This window comes from Bufo gargarizans, chromosome 2 (assembly GCF_014858855.1).
Source record: "Bufo gargarizans isolate SCDJY-AF-19 chromosome 2, ASM1485885v1, whole genome shotgun sequence".
Classification (NCBI taxonomy): domain Eukaryota; kingdom Metazoa; phylum Chordata; class Amphibia; order Anura; family Bufonidae; genus Bufo; species Bufo gargarizans.
In genome coordinates, this window is record NC_058081.1 from 680263856 (window position 1) to 680286694 (window position 22839).

At 45.7% G+C, this 22839-nt stretch overlaps 1 protein-coding gene across 3 annotated transcripts in view; it reads left to right on the plus strand.

Annotated features, from left to right (window-relative positions):
- DIXDC1 (DIX domain containing 1) overlaps positions 1 to 22839 on the plus strand; it is a 102813-nt gene that overhangs the window by 26331 nt on the left and 53643 nt on the right. For 2 of the 3 annotated variants that reach the window (XM_044278480.1, XM_044278482.1), the window contains exons 2-5: positions 5746 to 5875; positions 10931 to 11056; positions 17228 to 17477; positions 22398 to 22505. In XM_044278480.1, coding sequence (XP_044134415.1) covers positions 5746 to 5875; positions 10931 to 11056; positions 17228 to 17477; positions 22398 to 22505 — 614 coding nt within the window. The remainder of the gene's footprint in view (positions 1 to 5745; positions 5876 to 10930; positions 11057 to 17227; positions 17478 to 22397; positions 22506 to 22839) is intronic. The other variant, XM_044278481.1, reaches the window with a different exon arrangement.

Below are 22839 nucleotides of genomic sequence, written 5' to 3' on the forward strand. Positions count from 1 at the left end.
TTATACTCAGGATAGGTCATCAATATCAGATTGGCAGGGTCCGACACCCAGCACCCCCGCCGATCAGCTGGTTGAAGAGAAGGCCGCGCTCCTTGCCAGCGCGGCCTTCCCTTCATTGTTTACCTGCTCAACATCGACATCGTAGCGGTGAGCAGGTGTAATTACAAGCCGTCCCTTTCACTTCTATGGGACGACTCTGTAGTATTCACTTGTATAGGAAGGAGCCGTCCCATAGAAGTGAATGGGACGGCTTCTTGTAATTACATCTGTTCGCCGCTGCGATGTCGACAGCGAGCAGGAAAACAATGAAGGGGAGGCTCGCACAGCGCCTGGCCTTCTCTTCAACCAGCTGATCGGCGGGGATAGGTCATCTATATTCAAAACCCCTTTAAATTTTAGTTTCATATAATTCAGCTTGAAAAACGAGTTACTTTTGTAATTTACTTTCTGTGCTCTGATTGTGAGATACTTTGATTTTAATGGTGTGTAATCTGTATACTAATGTGCACCTCCACCTACGGAGGTGGACTCCCTCTCAGCTATATGTACTGTTAGAAGCTGTGAGAGTCACAGGGAGAAAGCTGCAGCAGAAAGGACATGCCCCCCCCCCCCCCCACCTAGAGAAAGGACATGCCCCCCCACCTAGAGAAAAGACATGCCCCCCCACCTAGAGAAAAGACATGCCCCCCCACCTAGAGAAAGGACATGCCCCCCCCCACCTAGAGAAAGGACATGCCCCCCCCCCCCCCACCTAGAGAAAGGTGCACAGTTGGATCGATGGCTTGTCTTCCCGCACTTGCCATTGGCTTTGTAGCTCATGTACCGTCAGGGACATCATTGAACCCCATGACAAGTGTGGCTAATGGTGATGTATGCGGCTCTGCTGCACGTCTTGGTTAGATGTGATTGCTGAAGGTAAGATGTATGGTTTGGAAGATTTGGAGTAAGCGTATCTATCAGTCACATGTGATGAGGAGAAGACCAGGTTTGTGATATTTCATGGAACTTAAAATGTAGTTCTGCTTTCAAGAACATTTAATGGAATTAGGGTTTGTCAACAAGAATATTAGACCTTATAGATGTCCCAGGGTCGGACTGGCCCACCACAGTACCAGAGCTCTGACAATAATGGACCCCTAATAAAACAGGACCCTTAAGATCCTGTATACACAGAGGGTGGGCTCTCAGAATCATTTCCTCTGGTGGGCCCAAGTGACTTCAGTCCGACACTACGCTTCTACTCGGGATGCCTTTCTATTAGCCAGGACAAGACAGTGGCCCTGGCGGACGCGGCCCATTCAGGTGCTATATGCACAGCGGTTTGGTTGATTGGATGCCATGTAATGCCACATTTCTCCTGCAGAAAGTCATCAGGGGTTTATGAAGTCAGAACCACTGATCACCACACCATCTTCGATATAAAAGTGGGTTGTCTTGAAGAAACAAAGTCTATATGTCTGCCTATAAGGTAGAGAGAGATTACAAACACTTTTCACTGGTGGGATCAGATCCTGTCAGATCCATGAAATACCACCAAGGTCTGTGATGAGACTACAGTTTGAGGACCTGGCTGAGGTAAGTACCATGACTGCCGCAATCTTCAGACATAGCATGCTTGGGTGGTGTAAGTGACTTTCTAAGGCAGTCCCTGATATTTGCCGTCATAAGCTGCTTCGTGATGTCTTCCACGTGCAAGACGCTAATTATAAGTACTGACCTCTCTTTCTTAGCTGAGACCTCAATAGTCAACAAAACCCTAAACACCAAGAAATACAACTAAAGTCCTGTCCGAATGAAAGAAGAACACATTTTGTGTGCCCGCGTGGAGGGCTTGTGTTATGGTGGATGTGAGGTCTTTGCTTGGTTGGACCTCTTCTTCATATAATTGGCTTTGTCTGTTCTTTCTTTCTATGTCTTTGGAGCTCTGAGACGTTTGCCGATATCCTTTATCTTACTGTGGCAAAATATACAGAAAATATATAAAAACCACACGTTGGACTTTGATTGTTAGTTATAAAGCTCTTTAGCGCTGCCCAATGCTTAGTCTTTCTGAATAGCTGATGCGTAGGAGTAGAAAACTATTGAATCTCCTGATTACCCCAAGTAAATGGTTGGATCTCATTGCTTCAACCTAATTGAGTTGCGTGGTTTGTCGTCTGAAACCGTGCCAATTTCCCATGGTAAAACACTGCGGGGAAGTTTTGAGTAGAGAATTTTCTTCGCAGTCATCAAGCAGTTCCCTTGGGAATTTCTAGCTTGTCCACAAGCACAAGTAAGACAAGGCATTGAATAGCATTTACTTGAATGATGCCGTCTGAGGCCAAGGGAATGTTCAGAACTGAAGAGGTCCATCATAAGATCCCTGAAGGTAAATTTGTAAAAACCTGCACAGATCATCAATATAGCGAGTTTCAACATTCAAAACACAAGCATTTCGGGGGACATTTACTAAGGCTGGCAGTTTAGACGCCGGTCTCAGTCCCTGTCCCCTGGTGCTTGAGGCATCTAAGTTATGTAGAGGCACCAGCCTCGACCTAACGTAGGCGCTTTACGTGCAACTTGCTTAAATCTAAGCCAGCTCTTTTGCTGGTGTAGATTGGAGTCATTTTCTACCCCACAAACAGCTGTAGAAAATGAAAATGAGACGGACCGGCCGGCCAGTCCCCTTCCCCCACTTCGGAAAAGTGGGGTGAGCGGAGGAAAGTTGCAGATTCGGCCACAAATCCCCTTTGCGACAAATCTGCGATAAAAGTACGCCAAAAAGCAGCGTACTTCCCCTAGTAAATGAGCCCCTTAGTGTATATTAACTATGACATGCAGCTTCTGGGAACCATGGTGCGAAAAATGAGATCCATCATTTTTTATCTTCAAGATTGTTGAACATTTAAAGCGGCTCTGTCACTGGGAACGCCCCTATTAATACAGGCACAGAGCCTGGTAGGGGTGATCCTGCAGTCTAAAAGGGTACCTTTCTCCTCACTGTCGGCGCCACAGTTGTTGATAAAAATCTTACTTTTATTCCTTTTATCAACAACTGTGGTGTCAACAGTGAGGAGAAAGGTACCCTTTTAGACTGCAGGATCACCCCTACCAGGCTCTGTGTCTGTATTAATAGGGGTGACAGAGCTTTTTGAGATTTTGATATTGATGGCCTGTCCTCAGGATAGGTCATTAATATCTGATCGGTGCGGCTCCGAGACCGATCAGCTGTTTGAAGAGGTCACGGTTCTCCAGTGAGGCCTCCTCTTGATGGACTCTAAAACCAGGAGAGAGGTCATTCGCAGCCTTAGGAGAAACCAACCCATTATTATTCCAGTAGTAACTATCGATGATCTGGAGCCTACACATGACCAGCACCATCTTCTCCCACCTGTCTTGAATTCTAAAGGAAGTGGCTTCAAGGTGACAAGCTTCTGACACATAGACGTCTTTGGCATCTTGAGGTGACCTCTCGTGCGTTCATCTGTTCCTACTGATAAGATACTGGGATACAGAGCGGTTACAGGTCGGCTTCCTGCTCGTATTGATTTTTCCTTCGCTTTATATGTTATCTTAAGTAATTGTCGTATGGCGGCTCAATATCTGAAACCGAGCCAAAGTCTGGAGAGCGTCCCCAGGAGACGAGAGGCCACAATGTCTGCAGTGTGACCGGCACAGATGGGCCATTCAGGGGTAGAGCCGCAGACCTTCTTCTCCCATGCAAAAGAGACGCTCAGCTGTGATGACGGCCGGCCTGTTCGTCAGTGTCAGCATATGCCCGACGGCTGTAACCTCAGTCCTGCCACGGCAGCCGACATTTGCAAGTAAAATGCATTGCTACTTTGGGTAAGAAAACCTTTACCCCTGTGCTAATAGGGATGTACAGTGTTTACAGGTACTCTCGCGGACATACAGCATGGCAGACCAGAGCGAGTAATCCTCCCTGTGTTTGGGGAGAGTAACAACTGTGATCTGTACAGACAAAGAGGTGGCGCTTATTATAAGGCTAAGTTAGCACATCACAAGGATATGCCGTCACTTACTCGTCATGGGGTTCTGACCCCCCCCAAAGACACTAATGTTACTACACAGGTCCATTCACTTGGGTCCCAAAAGTCAGATCCATCACTGACCAAAAAGTTATGTTATTTCCATAGATTAGAATTTCCATAGATTAGAATATTGATTAGAATATTATAGAATGAGACTACCACTTTAAAGTGGGCCTCTACCTCTCCTGACATGTCTGTTTAGGAACTAATTGCATTCCCCATGTAATTATTCTGAGGCGTCTGTTCTTATGACTCCATGTTGTGCCATTCCTCTGCTATTCCCTTTAGAAGTTTCTAAATGAATTGCCAGCAGTCTGCAGTAAAAGTCCAGATGGGTGTTACCAGTTGGGTTTGTGTTCCTGCATAGTCTGGCACTGGCAGTACTGATTGGATCGTGTCAGACTGTGCAGGGACACACCCCAACTGGTAACACCCATCTGGACCATTAGGGTGGCAATTCAGTCATAAACTTCCAGAGGGAATAACAGAGGAGCGGCACAATATAGAATAATATAAAAAGATGCTCCCCCATTGTTATTACCCGCTCCTATCTCCAGAGCAGGGTCCCCAAAGTGAAGGAGAGCGTACTGCTTATGAGTGGCGTCCTCACCATTCACTGAGTGATTGGCTGCTCTCCCTTCACTTTGGGGGGCCCAGTCTAGAGATACAAGAGGGTCCTAGCCTTATGCCATCAATGTCTGACATTGGAATACCTGACATTGGTTTCACACACAGCTTTTTGCTGAAAAAAACAAAACCTTTTCGAGGGTTTTTATTTTTATTTTTGCTGAAAACGCTGCAGTTAGATTTCCCTTTAGAATATAATCCGCTCGCACATGTTGGCTTCTTTCCAGGCTGTTTTCCATTGGCTTTTCTATAGGAAGTTAAAAATAAAAACAGGAAAAACAAACGTGCAAAATGACACTAAATAAAAAAAACGCCACTGCAAACACCATCAGAAAGGCATGTTACTTGTCAGAAAGCTGCAGAAAATAACACTGTGTGACGGTGCCTTTATAGAGAATTACAGATGTGACACAATAGACGACAGACTCGCCTCTGCTGCATCTGTAGAATAATGCGCAGTATTTTAGATCCCAGTGAGTAGTGGACGCATTGTAGTAGTAGGGCAGTAGGTTTATGAGGGGCTGACGGTGGACTTTACCATCCAGTCTCTGGTCCTGTTCCTCTATTACTCCTACAGACCGCTGATGGTATGTGTGAGCAGTGCGGGAGCATGTACTGTATGTACAATGGATCTTTTCTGCCTTGTCTTCAGTTTCCTGTTATTCTGTGACATCCGGCTGACTCGGCATCTGCGATTATACCGCTATACAGTGCACCTGACCCAGGATTTACCAGAACAATCACTGATCCGTGACCTCAGTTCATCTGGTGATTCCCATCACAGGAACTAGATAAGCTATAGGAACCTTATTGCTCAGGCAACCTTCGTGACTTGGTTAATTAGAATCTCACAACTGATGAGGGCTTATGAATGAAGGCTCTTCTAGGTCCCTCTAACTCTTACAATCAGGGGTGGTGACTGGTGTCTGTCACATCAGGCAGTCATATTGACTGGATTGTTTCTGTTGTGCATTTATATGGCTCCTATCTATGATGCCCACCATGTACGGTATTATACTAGACACGTTATATGTTTCTATGTCGCATTTGTTAATATGTTTATTCTGCATATCTGATTATATTACAGCAGCAGCTGCAGGCTTACGTCGCCTGGGTCAACTCCCAGCTGAAGAAGAAAGCAGGGGTTAATGCCGTCCAGGACCTCCGGCTGGACCTGCGGGATGGGGTGGTCCTGGCTCATCTGATAGAAATAGTCGGTGAGTACCAAGTACTAGGTGGATCTTACTGAATTCAGATTTCTGAGTCTTCCTTATATATTATACCGGGGTATTCCGGCTTTTTGGTATTACATTTAGGAGCATTATGGGGGTCAATTACTATCCAGAAAAACTCCTATATTAGGCGCATTTCTGGCTCAGATTGCGGCGTAAAGGTTATTTGCACCGCAATCTGCGACTTTTTCCCGCTCACGCCGGGCCGTGGCACAGACGGGGAAGGGCCGGCAGCCCTGTCTCATTCATCATTTTCTACGCCTGTTTGAAAATTGTCTAAATGTAAGTAAGGAAGCTGTCTTACACTTAGACCGGCGGTGGATGCGCCAAAGTTATGTAGAGGTCGGCGCCTCTTCATAACTTCAGCAGATCCACTGCCAGCGCAGGGGATTATTAAGACCAGCATCTAAAATGCCGGTCTTAATAAATGACCCCCTATATTTTTAGATTATCTGTCACATGATTGTTCATTTTTATTAGAACTAGGGATGAGCGAAACGACTTCGGAGGAAACATCTGAAGTCGATTCGCATAATACTTTGTTTGAATACTGTACAGAGCGAGCGCTCCCTACAGTATTACAATGTATTGGCTCCTATGAGCCGAAGTTATTTGTAATATATGACCAAGTGTAAAATAAATATGTATGAAAAATATCAAACTGATTTGGTAATCCTCTCCAAATCTAGTGTATGCGTTATTTGGTGTAAAGAAAACCAGGATTCAACAAGAGTTATAGAAAAAATGAATAATGAGATTAATTTTTGGTCTTAATAAAAGTTGATTACTTAGGCCTCTTTCACACGGGGGCGAGATTTCCGCGCGGGTGCGATGCGTAAGTTGAACGCATTGCACCCGCACTGAATCCGGACCCATTCATTTCTATGGGGCTGTTCACATGAGCGGTGATTTTCACGCATCACTTGTACGTTGCGTGAAAATCGCAGCATGCTCCTCTTTGTGTGTTTTTCACGTAACGTAGGCCCTATAGAAATGAATGGGGTTGCGTGAAAATCGCAAGCATCCGCAAGCAAGTGCGGATGCGGTGCTATTTTCACACACGGTTGCTAGGTGACGATCGGGATGGGGACCCGATCTTTATTATTTTCCCTTATAACTGAATACAGAATGCATAGTACAATAGGGCTGGAGGGGTTAAAAAAATAAATAAATAATAATTTAACTCACCTTAATCCACTTGTTCGCGCAGCCAGCATCTCTTCTGTCTTCTTTTGTGAGGAATAGGACCTTTGATGACGTCACTACGTTCATCACATGGTCTGTCACATGATCCATCACCATGGTAAAAGATCATGTGATGGACCATGTGATGAGCGTAGTGACGTCATCTAAGGTCCTATTCCTCACAAAAGAAGACAGAAGAGATGCCGGCTACGCGAACAAGTGGATTAAGGTGAGTTAAATTATTATTATTATTTTTTTTAACCCCTCCAGCCCTATTGTACTATGCATTCTGTATTCAGAATGCTATTATTTTCCCTTTATAACCATGTTATAAGGGAAAATAATACAATCTACAGAACACCTACCCCAAACCCGAACTTCTGTGACGAAGTTCGGGTCTGGGTATAAAAGTCAGTTTTTTATCACGCACGTGCAAAACACATTGCACCCGCGCGATAAAAACTGAACGGAACGCAATCGCAGTCAAAACTGACTTCAATTGCGTTCCTACTCGCATGGGTTTGCCGCAATGCATCGGGACGCATCCGGACCTAATCCGGACACGCTCGTCTGCAAGGGGCCTAACAGAAGTAGTTTCGGAAAAGTCTTAGTCTATTGTCCATGCGTGAATATGATCATTGTTGAAGGTCAGGAATCCTCTTCTCAAGGCTCCACGTGTCTTCATCTTCTTCAGCAACAACTCCCCCCCACAGAGTGTGAGAGTGAGAAGACCACCCCCTTGTCTGTCCCCTGTTAATCATTTATGCCATAGATACAGGCGTGTCTTACTAATGTATGGGCTTATACATTGTCATATATGGTAGACTTCAAATACAGGTTTAGACGTCCTCATACAGACCTCCCATCGCCCTTGTGTATCACTATAGATGGTCTAGTGTAATACATCCTTTGTATTAAATACCGATTAATATTATATCTCATATTGTTTAACATTATTACTTAACGAAGTCTCGCGAGACTTTGCATAGTAACTTCATAAATCAATTTCTACTGTAAAAAAACATTTCCCGAACTCGGATTCGGTCCCGAGGTACCATCGGAGCCAATACATTCTAATACTGTATGGAGCGCTCGCTCCGTACAGTATTCAAGTGAAGTATTATGCGAATCGACTTCGGATGTTTCATCCGAAGTCGATTCGCTCATCCCTAATTATAACCTCATATATTACAGCACTTGTCTAATGTAGTTGGTGTTCTTTTGTACAGCATTTTAACCCCTTCCAGACCCTGGAATTTTCTATTATTGCATTTTCGTTATTTACTCCCAGCCTTCTCGGAGCCATAACTTTTTTTTTTATTTCTGTTCGCATAGCCGTATGAGGGCTTGTTTTTTTTTCCAGACAAGTTGCACTTTCTATTTAATACTTTCCATTTATTATTGAGTAGGATGTAGTGGGAAGCTGAAAAAAAATCTAAATGGGGTGAAACTGGTCAAAAAGCCAATTTCACCGTAATGTTATGGGTTTTGTTTTTACAATGGTTCCCTATGCAGTAAAACTGGCCTGTTATCTTCATTCCCTGGGTCAGTATGATTACACAGATACCACATTTATATAGTTTTTCTTGTGTTTTATTACTTAGAAAAAATAAATCTTGGGAAGAAAATTACTTGCGGCAGAGAAGGATCAGGCGAAATGAGTATTTTCGCTCAATCATTTTGTTCTCCCTGGAGATGAGCCATGGACAGAAGTGTCTACATTGGATTCAATTACGTGTTACCCTGAAGAAGACAGCTCGGCTAAGGGAGAGGAATAAGCCCATATCAAACTGCTCTTTGTTCTCCCATGAAAACCTATGATTGGGCATGATGAAATACAGCATGCCTGATGCTTTCTTTCCCCCTAACATTTGCCATCAAGGAGTCAGGAGGCCCCTATATATGTTAGAGGGTTGGCCAGTTCCACCTAAGTTGGTGGGTTTGGCTGACATCTAGTGTGTGTGTGTGATAAACTTAGGGAGGGTGTCCGGCCTGGAGGCCAACAGCCCCTATCGTCCGAACATGAAAAAGTCTGCCGTCCCGCTGCTCTCCGTTCCTGACCGCGTCCAGTCCCCACGGGACCAGGAAGCAGCATGGTTCTGCAACCACTGTGACCAATCACAGGCCTCAGCATTATATTGGCTTGAATAATACCTCACAGCTGTGACGTAACATACAACGCGATGTGACCTCTGAGGCCCATGATTGACCCCAGTGGTTATGGGAGCAGAGGCAGGCCTTCTATGTTATGTTCAGGGACACACGTCTGACCAATTTGCGTTTTTTGGCTCCAAGGACGGACAACTCCTTTAAAGTGGTTGTCCAGCCTTACCTGTCCTTACACAGCTGTCTGCGGTTCTGCCATGCCCCGCCATGCCCCATGCCTGGCCACTTCCAGCTACCTCCTGGTCCTGCTGAGGCCGGAAGTTGACGGCTCCTAGGCCAGACAACCCCTTTAACGCTTGCTTACACTAATCATTATTGTAGGATAAACTTGTCTTTGGGCTATTTATTTTCAGTGTGCTAATCATTAATTAATAAAATCAAGGATATGATGATCTTTAAAGGGAGGGGAGCAATATAAGAAGTTCTACCTAACTGATTGCAAGTCCTCCGTCCCAGTGCTGCCACTCTGACCCTCTCTGCTGCAGCAGCCATGACGTCATATCATGGGCCTCAGCATTATACAGCAGAAGATTGCTGAGGCCAGTGACTGGCTGCAGTGGTCACATGCTGTGTCGGGCATGTCACCGCTGCAGTCATGGAAACAAAGACTGCTTGGTAGGATTGGAGCGGTAGTGCTGGAGCAGAGGGGATCAAACCAGAAGGGATATGTTATCTTACTGTTTTAACACCTTCCCTGCCCTTTTACCTATTTTGTTCAACCTGGACAATCATTTTAATAACTATAGAATCATGAAAATAAAAAAAAACTGTCAGAAAACTAAACTGCTTTCTAATGTTGGATCTATTGCATTTTCTGAGGAGACCTCATTTTGAATATGGGGTCACAAGGTATTGGGATTGACATTAAAGATGTTCTGCAGTTTAGAAGCCCCACTTTTAAACACCCTGCTGGGGGGGGGGGGGGGGGGTCCACTGTTTGGGGCCCTCATCTCTTGGTTAGTATAGAGAGCAGTTACAAAAAGAGCTCTGGAGGACCTGTCCTGCGTTACACTGCTAAGGCCTAGTTCACACAAATGTTTTTTTTGCAAGTGTACGGGCCGTTTTTTTGTGTTCCGTATACGGAACCACTCATTTCAATGGTTCCGCAAAAAAACGGAATGTACTCCGTATGCATTCTGTTTCCGTATTTCCGTTCCGTTGAAAGATAGAACATGTCCTATTATTGCCTGCAAATCACGTTCCGTGGCTCCATTCAAGTCAATGGGTCCGCAAAAAAAAAAACTGAACACATACGGAAATGCATCTGTATGTCTTCCGTATCCGTTCCGTTTTTTCTGAACCATCTATTGAAAGTGTTATGCCCAGCCCAATTTTTTCTATGTAATTACTGTATACTGTACATGGCATACGGAAAAACAAAAAGGAAACGGAAACACAACGGAACTCAAAAACGGAACAACGGTTCAGTGAAAAACGGACCGCAAAAAACTTTAAAAGCCATACGTTTGTGTGAACTAGGCCTAAACCACACTTAGAATGTGTAATACTTAATATTCCCTGTGGGGGCTCTGCAGGAGAATTGAAGACTTGCTGCCAAGTTTCCCCACATTTTGTGATCTGCTTATTGTCAAGGGTTTGTCCATTGTGGACATCCAGTGTAGAGGTCATCATTTGGACAGATCGGATGTTTCAGGTACATGTAATAATCATTGTTCTCCTCCTCTGCAGCCGGTGAGAAGCTGAATGGGATTCACTGGGATCCGAGCGGCACGCAAGAAATGAAGGACAACGTAGAAAGAGTTTTGCAGTTTGTGGCATCCAAAAAGATCCGAATGCATCAGTCATCAGCCAAAGGTGAATATTACTGAGTCCATCTATGTACTGTACGCTGCACATTGCACTTTGAAGATTTGAAAAAACCTTTGATATATCATAGTGACATACCAAAGGTTTTGATCGGTGGGGGTCTGAGTGCTGAGACCCCCACTGATCGCCAGAACTAGGAAAGAGAAGGGCTCATGGAGTACTCTCCTTGCTGCAGGAGACCAGGCCTATGGGCCCATCTTGATTCTGTCTCCTGCAGTAAGGAGAGAGAGTGCACTATGTGGGAGCCTCTCTCTTTGGTTCTAGCGATCTGTGGGGGTCTCAGCGCTTAGACCCCTACCAATCAAAACCTTTGATATGTCCAGTGATCCACCAATCAGCTGTTTGAGAAAGCCCCAGTCCTGCAGTGAGCCCCACGGCCTTCTCGCTGCGTACCCAAGGCCAGTGACTTCACGACCAGTGGTCACTTGGCCTCAGGATAGGTAAAAAGTTACAACCCCTTTAAGCCTGTGTCGGTAACCCCCATAGCCTGTAATGGAAAGAGTTATACACATGTGAGGCCTGCTCTCCTCCACATCTACTCCGCAAAAGGTGGGGAACCCAGGTAGACTTCCACACATGTACCTCCTCACAGTGGGGCACATTTACTAAGGGACTTGAGACACTTTTAGATGTAAAAAATGTTGCAAGTCTCCTTTTCTGTCCAGTTTTGCGCTGTCTTTGCCAGTTGGGTGTGACAGAGGTGGGGCGGGGGTGGGGCTGGGACTGGGACTCTAGCCCCATCAAATTTCCTTACATTTGCACCTGGAAACTAAAGGCGCATGGACTGCCACAGTAGCGTCTATTATATGACGGGGCCCCCGCCTCCTCATAAATTAGACGGATCTTACGGCAGCGCAGAGGAGAGAACTAGGGCCGGTCTTGGTAAATGTGCCCTAATGTGTGTGCCATTCTCATGAGAGATCACCATAGACCAGGGATGGCCAGCCTGAGGCCCTCCAGCTGTTGCAAAACTACAACTCCCAGCATGCCCACACTGCCTACAGCAGGTGGGAGTTGTAGTTTTACAACAGCTGGAGAGCCGCAGGTTGGCCATCCCTGCCATAGACCATACCTACTTCCACTAAACATTGCATTGTCTTCCACAATATTTGAAAGTTTGGGTAAATGAAGTGAAAGAACTGACATTTTTGTGCAATTTTTGGCGCAGTTTACACCAAAGTTTGGCAAACATAACTGTGCATCATAGGTCTCATGGGAGTGTATGGAGGGAGCTCGGGAGCGCACACACCCAATTGATACCCTCCTACAGTGGCCGAGATCAGGGAGAACCCCAGTCCCAGCTGTTTAACCCCTCGGATACCATGGTCAGCCACATGCCAAGCAGTTGTCCTGGCACCTGGAGGCCTAGTGAAGGCCCCCATCGGCCATGTTAGGACCTCTTTTCTTCTCACCTTTGCGGCATCCTTCACTCAACTTCCAGTGCACAAAAGGGGTTTTGGAACCACATTTCTCATAAAAGATGGGGATCCCAGGTGAAACGGGAGACATTTATGGTATGCATTGGTACATATGGCATACATGTGTGTATACAGTGAGTGCGTGTCTGTTTACAGTGAGGGGGAGGTGGGTCACTTATTGTGACTGACAGCAAGAGAAGTCTGAGAAAAGGAGGAGAACACTCTTCTGTGTCTTCTGGAAACACAAGAATATGGACAGGAGAAATCAGAGACCGAGGAAGTTCAGAAATGGCGGATTTACCTTGTGGACTCCACACCACAAACCCATAGCAAGTTACAGAGCGGTACATGTACACCGGGGTTTAGACAACGACATCCAAATGTTACCAGAATTTTCCAGGCGGAAGAAGGAGCATGCAGCATGCCTATCCTGTTGCACTAGGACAGGTTATATTTTTTTTGCGGACCACGGAACGGAGCAACAATCAATGATTGTGAGCCAGAAAAGGGTATAGGTCAAACAAAGAACAGGTGCAGATCTTTCCCTTATACCTCATGTCTGTGGAGGCTCCAGTCCTGGTTTTGGCTCACAATCGCTAATGGAAATCACTGACCAAACACTGACTGTGTGTACTAGGCCCAGGGCCGGTTTTAGGCTGAGTTCACACGAGCGTGTCCGGATAAGGTCCAGTGATGGTCCAATCACATGGTCCATCACCACGGTGATGGATCATGTGATGGACCATGTGATATGATGTCACCACAGGTCCTTTAGCCGGCAGCTCATGATTAGAGAAGTAAGAAGAGATCGGCAGCTACGCGATCAAGAGGAGGAGGTGAGTTAATTATTTTTTAACCCTCAATTGACCACCTACTAAGTATTCTGTATTAAAGAATGCTATTATTTTCCCTAATAACCATGTTATAAGGGAAAATAATACAGTGAATAGACTGTCATCTTAGCAACCATGCGTGAAAATCGCACCGCATCCGCACTTGATTGCGGATGCTTGCGATTTTCACGCAGCCTCATTCACTTCTATGGGGCCTGCGTTGCGTGATAAACGCACAATATAGAGCATGCTGAGATTTTCACGCAATGCATAAGTCACGCGTGAAAATCACCGCTCATGTGCACAGCCCCATAGAAATGAATGGGTCCAGATTCAGTGCGGGTGCAATGCGTTCACCTCCCGCATTGCACCCGTGCGGAAATCTCGCCCGTGTGAACTCAGCCTTAGACAAAATGTGGCCCGGGGCAAAGTCAAAAGTGGGGCCCCAAATCTTGTAATAATGTACTAACGACACAGTTACATTCTGTCGATTTTGGCCCGCCCACACTGATTTACACCCGTAAAGCTGCTCACACAGTTCTTCACTCTCATGGCCCCAGAATACATGCCCCCTCCCTTCACAGCAATGAGTTCCCCTCACTCATGGCATCTGAGAGTGTTAAAAACCTGAAGTGCGGGATTCTTCTTCAGGTGCGCTTTCCCCCAGCGGAAATCAGGGAAAGCACCCTGTTCTAAAAATGAGCCACAGCCTGTTCTAGGCTTCCAGGCTCATTGTTAGTATATCCTAGTTCAGGCCACTAGATGGCAGCACTGAACTGTGATATAGTGATTTCTATACAGAATAATTAGCAATTTCCATCTGATGATTGTAAGTTGTGGTTTAAAAAAAAAAAAAGTTTTGAAAATATAAAAAGAACCATAAAAATGTAAATCACCCCCATTCCCAAAAGTTAAAAGAAACAAAAAAATATATATTATTATGGGCATCACTGCATGCAAAAACACCCATACTATTAAAATATAAAGAAAAAAAGTTAGCCCATATGGTGAATAGACAAAAATAAAAAAAGGCAGATTTGCGTTTTTTTTATCTCTTCATGTCCCTAGAAAATTGAATAAAAAGTGATCAAGTTATAAACAGCCCAAAATGGTATATCGCGATGAAAAAAAAAAATATATTTTTACGAATTGAGTCCTGATGAGGCTTAGCTTTCTGCAGTGAGCGGGCCTATAGAGGTCCTGAGGGGGGGGTTACACAAGTTAAAAAAGTTGGTGTGGGTTAATACGGGTGTTATTTTATCATATTTAATTTTTATTTAGCCTCTATTTTTAAAATGTTTCTGTGGGGATTCAAACTCACAACCATCTACATTAAAAGCCAAAACCTTAACCACTGGGCTGTAGAGCTCAATACTATGTTATTGCTGAAAAACATCATAGAAGTTTCTCATGTATTGTATCTCCTCCTACTGGTAAGTGACAGATCATTAAGCAATGCGCCGCACAGACCTGTCACTTATCAGTAGGAGGAGCGCAGCAGGTAAGTATGATGCTTCTAATATTGCTAAGTAACCATGGCAACCAGGACTGCAGTAGCGTCCTGGTTGCCACGGTTACCGATCGGAGCCCCAGTGATTAAACTGGGACTCCGATCAGAACTCTCCGCTGCCACCAATAAATGGGGGGGAATGGAGAGGGGAGGCCGCACACTGTGCCACCAATGAAAATAATACAATAGAGGGAGGCCAGGGGGGCCACACACTGCCACCAATGAAAAGAATACAATAGAGGGAGGGAGGGGGGGGGGCCGCACACTGTGCCACCAATGAAAAGAATACAATAGAGGGAGGGAGGGGGGGCCGGGGGGGGGCGCACTGGCCACCAATGAAATTAAAACTGGGGAGGGAGGGGGGTCTGCCCCCTGCTGCCTGGCAGCCTCTGATCTCTTACAGGGGGCTATGATACGCACAATTAACCCCTTCAGGTGCGGCACCTGAGGGGTTAATTGTGCTGATCACAACCCCCTGTAAGAGATCAGGTGCTGCCAGGCAGCAGGGGGCAGTCATGTACACAGTTTTTTAGTATATTCTAACGAGAAGCGTCCCCTTCACCATGGGAACGCCTCTGTGTTAGAATATACTGTCGGATCTGAGTTTCACGATCTAACTCATATCCGACAGTATATTCTAACATAGAGGCGTTCCCATGGTCATGGGGACGTTTCAAGTTAAAATATACCATCGGATTGGAGAAAACTCTGATCCGATGGTATAATAGGGACTCCTGACTTTACACTGAAAGTCAATGGGGGACGGATCCGTTTGCAATTGCACCATATTGTGTCAACATCAAACGGATCCATACCCATTGACTTGCATTGTAAGTCAGGACGGATCCGTTTGGCTCCGCACGGCCAGGCGGACACCAAAACGACTTTTTCCTTCATGTCCGTGGATCCTCCAAAAATTAAGGAAGACCCACGGAAGGAAAAACGGACACGGATCACGGACCTACGGGACCCGTTTTTGCAGACCGCAAAAAAAAAAACTGCTGTGTGTATGAGGCCTTATAACATGGTTATAAGGGAAAATAATAGCATTCTTAATACAGAATGCTTAGTAAAATGTCCATTGAGGGGTTAAAAATAATAAACAAATTTAATTCACCCCTTCCACTTGATCGCGTAGCGGATCTTCTCTTCTTTCTACTTTCTTCAGGATCTGGCTAAAGGACCTTTCATGACGTCACTGCGCTAATTACATGGTCCATCACATGATCCATCACCATGGTGATGGACCATGTGATGAGCGCAGTGACGTCATGAAAGGTCCTTTAGCCAGGTCCTGAAGAAAGTAGAAAGAAGAGGAGATCCGCTACGCGATCAAGTGGATGGGGTGAGTTAAATTTGTTTATTATTTTTAACCCCTCCAGCCCCATTTTAGTAAGCATTCTGTATTAAGAATGCTATTATTTTCCCTTATAACCATGTTATAAGGATAAATAATAAAGATCGGGTCCCCATCCCGATCGTCTCCTAGCAAACATGCGTGAAAATCGCACCGCATCCGCACTTGCTTGCAGATGCTTGCGATTTTCACGCAGCCCCATTCACTTCTATAGGGTCTGCGTTGCGTGAAAAACGCACAAAATAGAGCTTGCTGCGATTTTCACACAACGCACAAGTGAATCGTGAAAATCACCGCTCATGTACACAGCCCCATTGAAGTAAATGGGTCCAGATTCAGTGCCGGTGCAATGCGTTCACCTTACGAGTTGCACCCGTGTGGAATTCTCGCCCGTGTGAAAGGGGCCTTAGGCTACGTAAATGCAGTCGGTTTTTGATGCGTTTTTCACACGTGTAAAGAAAAATTGAAGACTAAGGCTACATGCACACGAACATTGTTTGTTTCCGTGTCAGTTCCGTTTTTTTTTGCGGATAGAATGCAGACCCATTAATTTCAATGGGTACGCAAAAAATTCGGACAGCACACTGTGTGCTGTCCCCATCAGTATGTACGTTCTGTAGCCCCGCAAAAAAAATAGAACATGTCCCGTTCTTGTCCGTTTTAGGCATTGTTGAAATGGATCCGCTAAAATATAAACGGATGGCATCCGTTTTTTTTGCGGATCCGCAATTTGCGGACCGCAGAACACATACGGTCTTGTGCATGAGGCCTAACACTCAACATCTCCTAGCGACCATCAGTGAAAAACACATTGCATGCCTTCTGTTTTTAACACAATCCCCAGCCAGGGCTGAGTGAAAAACGCACAATATAGAACGTGCTGAGATTTTTCCTGAACGCATTGTATTCGCTGTGGATTCGTGACAAGATCTCCTTGGGAGGAAATCTGTATGTGTGGCCTTACCCAAAAAATAGTACGTAATGAATATTCAGATGACCCCTAATTATTTTCTAAGCTGTAATTATTTTCTTGTATTATAGATATAGTGGACGGGAACCTGAAGTCTATCATGAGACTGATACTTACCTTAGCGGCTCACTTCAAACCAGTTTCTGGGCGATCCATGAATCATGGTGCGTTGGGCGTGCCAGGAAAGAGCCAGCCGGCTTATTCTGCCAATCACAGACCCCACTCCACCACAGCCATGGCACAGGGTGCAGCCGCTGCCCTCGCAGACGTTCGTCAGGACATGTCTCTCTCAGGACGAGATGTCTTCCGCTATCGACAGAGGTAAGTGAGTGACAGCATGAAATGCTCATTACACAGGGTATATATATATATATCACAGTACCTGGTTGTCACACTTCAGTTTCTTCTACAAACAGCATAGTGTAGCATATGGAAACCTCATGGACCCTTTATAAGTCAGTCCACTAAATGATTAATAATCTGCTTTATCCGTCATGGCGCCAACGAGGAAAATCGTCAGAGAAGAGAAGGGTCGGACATGTTGGATTTCAGGGCCCTTTACACGGACCGATTCTTGGCCACAAGTGTTCATAGGAATGACCATTTGCGATTACCTGGCGGTGTAAAGGTGCCGCCGATTACAGGATGAACAAGCAAAACGCTCGTTCATTGGGTAATCGCATCATTCATGCGCTCACCAAAAATAATTTTTTGATGTCTGTGTAATCATGATCTGCTGTCGGTAAACAAGAAGTCTGTATGGAGAAGAGCGATGGCATTAACGATCACTCCTCCCCATACTGTGGAGGAGATCGCTGTATGTAAATGACAAACAGAAGCTTATCGGGAAGGAACACTTCCTTCCCGACAGTTGCCTGCAAAATTGGCCTGTGTAAAGGGGCCTTTACATGCAGTGATCCCCTCCACAGTATGGGGAGGAGTGATCGTTAATGCCGTCTCCATACAGACTCTATGTTTGCCAGCAGCAAAGTGCTGTTTACACAGTACGATCTGCTGCCGGCAAACAATGATTTTTGTACCGCATAAACGAAGCGGTTACCCATTGAATAAGCATTTTACACATTCATTGAGTAGTTGGCGTCACATTTCCACCGCCAGATAATCGCTAACGAGTGTTACTATGAATGCTTGTTAGCGATCATCTGGACGAGAATCGGCCCGTGTAAAGGACCTTTTAGGCCAGTCGTACACGTGATCAGTGTGGTCCCGTTGTCGGACTCCCAACAGTTAGGCCTCTTTCACACGGGCTTCGCCTGTGAGGGCCGGATAGGATGCAGGTGAATTGGGGTAAAATCGTGCGATTTTACCTGCGAGTGGGGTGAGTTTTGTATGCGATTGCTTTGCGTTCTACAGTTTTTTTCTGCGCGAGTGCAATGCATTTTGCACGCGCGTGAGAAAAAACTGAATGTGGTAGCCAGACCCAAACCCGGACTTCTTCATTGAAGTTCGGCTTTGGGTTAGGTATTCTGTAGATTTTATTAAAATATAATAGCATTCTTAATACAGAATACTAAGTAAATTAGGGATGGAGGGGTTAAAAAATAAAAAATTCAACTCACCTCATCCACTTGTTCACGCTGCCCGGCTCGTCTTCTTTCTTTTTTTTTTTGATGACCTGGAAGGAAAAAGACCTTTGGTGACGTCACTGCGCTCATCACATGGTCCATCACCATGGTGATGGATCATGTGCTGGACCATGTGATGAGCGCAGTGACGTCACCACGGGTCCTTTTCCTCCTGCACAGCAAAGAAGAAGATAGAAGAGAAGCCGAGCTGTGCGAAAAAATGGATGAGGTGAGTTTAATTAACCATGTTATAAGGGAAAATAATAATGATCGAGTCCCCATCCCGATCATCACCTAGCAACCATGTGTGAAAATCGCACCACAGCCGCACTTGCTTGCGGATGCTTGTGATTTTCACACAGCCCCATTCACTTCTATGGGGCCTGCGTTGCGTGAAAAATGCACAATATAGAGCATGCTGCGATTTTTACGCAACGCACAAGTGATGCGTGAAAATTACCGCTCATGTGCACAGCCCCACAGAAATGAATGGATCCGGATTCAGTGCGGGTGCAATGCGTTCACCTAACGCATTGCACCCGCACGGAATTCTCGCCTGTGTGAAAGAGGCCTTCGGAGTGTGGAGGGTGTGGTTGAGGTCTGTCTCCCCTACAAATTAAACAAATTTACGCCTTGAAAAAAGTGTACATGTTGGTGAAGAACTACTCCAGGCAGGCGTAGTTTTTTCGTTAGGTGACGAGGCCCACGACCTATCATAAGTTATGCACATTTTCCGGCAGCAATGCCAGAGCGACGTTAAAGTCTGTCTGAGTAAATAACCCCCAGCTCAGCCCCAGGCATAGACACTGCCACATAGCTGTGCCCGTACGACAATGGAGTGGCTGGAGTGCCAGTGCCCCTTTAATTAGCTGATCATGGGGGTCCTGGAACGTGGATCAATCTGATCAATCCCAATCCTAAGGATAGGTCATCAGTGTCAAGGCTCGGTGTGTTCGCTATACATAAGAGCTAGATGTCATCAGGATCAGCCAACAGTTGAATATGTATGATGGCGGGCTGGCTGTCCCTCGCTGCCAAGCTCAGGTGTCCAGTAGCAGCTAAGCCCAGCTTCCCTCTACCAGTAAACACGCACACTCAGCCCATCCAAGCATGCAAGTTGATGTAACGCCATAGGATGATATGCAAACCTATTATCTCATGTCAGTCCTTGCTTCCATTCCAATAGTAAATAAATTCAGCTCTGCTACATCCGGATACAATATTAACATGAACGTGGCAGAATTTCTTTATGGATTGGCTGTGACTTTCTTGACTTTCCCCTCGTTGGTTTTCTGCACTAACTGTTCTCTTGATTAATTGATTTTCTAGAAATCGTCAGGTTGGGAGCAGATGCTTTGTCCTGCTGTTTGCGTTTTCTCTGACATCAGCGCTATAATTTACGTTGACATCAGTGGTGTGATGGGGGTGGTCTGCAGTGTTTCCTATAGCAACAGGCGGCCCGATTCCCCCCGGATGAATCACCCTCTGCTATCTGACGGCAGGGACATTTTGTTCTCTGTGAGACTCTCAGCAGCTGAGACGTATACGGCATTATCACTACGAGGTGGCGGCTTTATTGTCTGGTTATGTTTATTCCAGTGTGGAGATATCACCACTGTAATGACTGCACCGGTGAAGGATGGACCTCGAAAAGCATCTTACATGAAGGCTTCTCCATATTTGTTTTTTGCATTTAAAGGGCATCTGTCGGCAGATTTGTACCTATGACACTGGCTGACCTGTTACATGTGCACTTGGCAGCTGAAGACGTCTGTGTTGGTCCAGTGTTCATATGTGTCCACATTGCTGATAAAAATGATGTTTTAATATGTGCAAATGAGCCTCTAGGAGCAACGGGGGCGTTACCATTACACCTCGAGGCTCTGCTCTCTCTCTGCAACTGCTGGGCCCTCTGCACTTTGATGGACAGGGCCAGGCATTGAAAACGCCATCACACCTGGTCCTGTCCATCAAAGTGCAGAGGACGCGGCAGTTGCAGAGAGAGCAGAGTCTCTAAGTGTAACGGTAACGCCCCCGTTGCTCCTAGAAGCTCATTTGCATATATTAAAACATAATTTTTCTCAGCAATGCGGGCACATATGAACATGGGACCAACACAGATGTCTTCAGCTGCCAAGTGCACATGTAACAGGTCAGCCAGTGTCATAGGTACAAGTCTGCTGAGAGATGCCCTTTAAGGTGTGGTAAGGAAGATCAGTATGCCACATACCCCCCTGTTTTTATCATGAGACAAGGGTGGCGTATTCTTAGTTTACACTAAGGTCTGTTACACACATCAGTGGATCATGGGCGTGTGTTGATCGTGTTCTCCACAGACAGCACCCGCACCCATTGACTTTAATGTGTGTATTCACAAATTAGTGGTTTTCCATGGACGGGGGATCCGTGGTGACACCACAGAAGCATGCCCTATTTTTGTCCGTGATTACAGATCCCTTACGCACATTGTCCACATATGGGTCCGTGAAAACCATGGACACAACACGGATACCATCTGTGTTTAGTCCATGGTTTTCACAGATTTTTTCTAGGAGAAGCTCCGTAAATTAATTTTCGGCCTAGTTGTGTCTGTGGAAAATTGGAGGGCAAAATATACACACATGGGGCAAACGCGGATCCTTCAAGGACTTAACTGACCATCCTGTCACGGATTTCATCACAGACATGGACACGTGAAAGAGACCTAAGGGTCCATTTACAGATTATCTGCACAGTTATTAAGAATGAATGTTTGTACGAATGCCATTCCCAATAATTGCCCCATGTACAGGTGCCCCCCGATCGCAAGCAAAGCACTTGTTGGTCATGTGATAAGACATTTATGCGGCACATAAACTCCTCATTTGTCGGCAGGACATCGCCTTGTGTGAACCGGAGCGACCCTTCATCACCCTATGAGTGCTGCATGTATGGGCATCTCTAACAAGCAGGCAGTGGTCGGGACAGACGGTTCCTTCCCAATCATTGCCTTGTGTACAGGTCCATGTGATGGGCCCTCAGGCTCTGCTCACACCTGAACAAAAATAATGGAAGTGCTGGATCCCTGATGTGATGGACCCCAACACTGCCTGACGTCTAAGGGTCTACAGGATAGGGGATAACTTTTAGATCAGTGGAGGTCCTACGCCTGGGACTCCCATCAAGTTCAAGAACTGGACCCTGTACCCCACGGTGGCCCCCAAAATGAACACAGTGGCAGTTCGAGCATGCTCAGTTGCCTCCCCTGCCGCTCCATTCATCTCTATGGGAGTTCCAGAGGTGGCCAAGTACGACTCTTGGTTATTTATAGAGGAATAGAGCGTCAGTACGCATGCCCAACCTGCCACTCTGTAATTTTGGGATGTTGGGGTACGGGGTCTCTATTTTTGTTATCAGTGTTGGTCTCAGCGGTAGGACCCCCAGCGATCCAATAGTTATCCTCTACCCAGTAGCTAGGGGCTAACTTGCTACAACTCCTCGTGACCCTGCGGTGTACCAATTTCTGTGCTGCTGTCCAATGCTCCGTCAGGTTACCTATGTACAGAGGTCTCCCCTAGAAGCCACAAAAAGTCTGATTAGCACGCATGATCAAATCTGCTGTAAGTAAATCCCCGGATATTTGACCAATTAACTAACCATTTCTACCGATCTTCAGGAACAGCAGCATGGACGAAGAGATTGGGAACCCGTACTGGAGCGTGCGGGCCATGGTGCAGCAGTATGAAGGTCACCAGACTAGTCGCTCTCCATCAGAGTCATCTAGGTGAGATACATGAATAGTTGAACAGAACATGGGTTTTATATAATAAGACGTGCCGTAGTTAAAGGTCTATGCCACCTATACCATCCTACTACAGGATTGTAAGGTAAGGTGGCATTTATGTTATGTAGAATTCTTTGTGCTGCCTTTGGGTGATAGACGACCAGTGGTTGGCATCTGTCGGAGACAGAGGTGTAAGATCTTGTACCAGCTCAGGAGTTGTCGGGTTTAGAGACAAGTTAAAGTGATATTCCCATCTTGACATTTATGGAATATCATAAGATAGATACATCATAAATGTCCTATAGGTGCAGGTCCCACCTCAGGACCTGCTCAT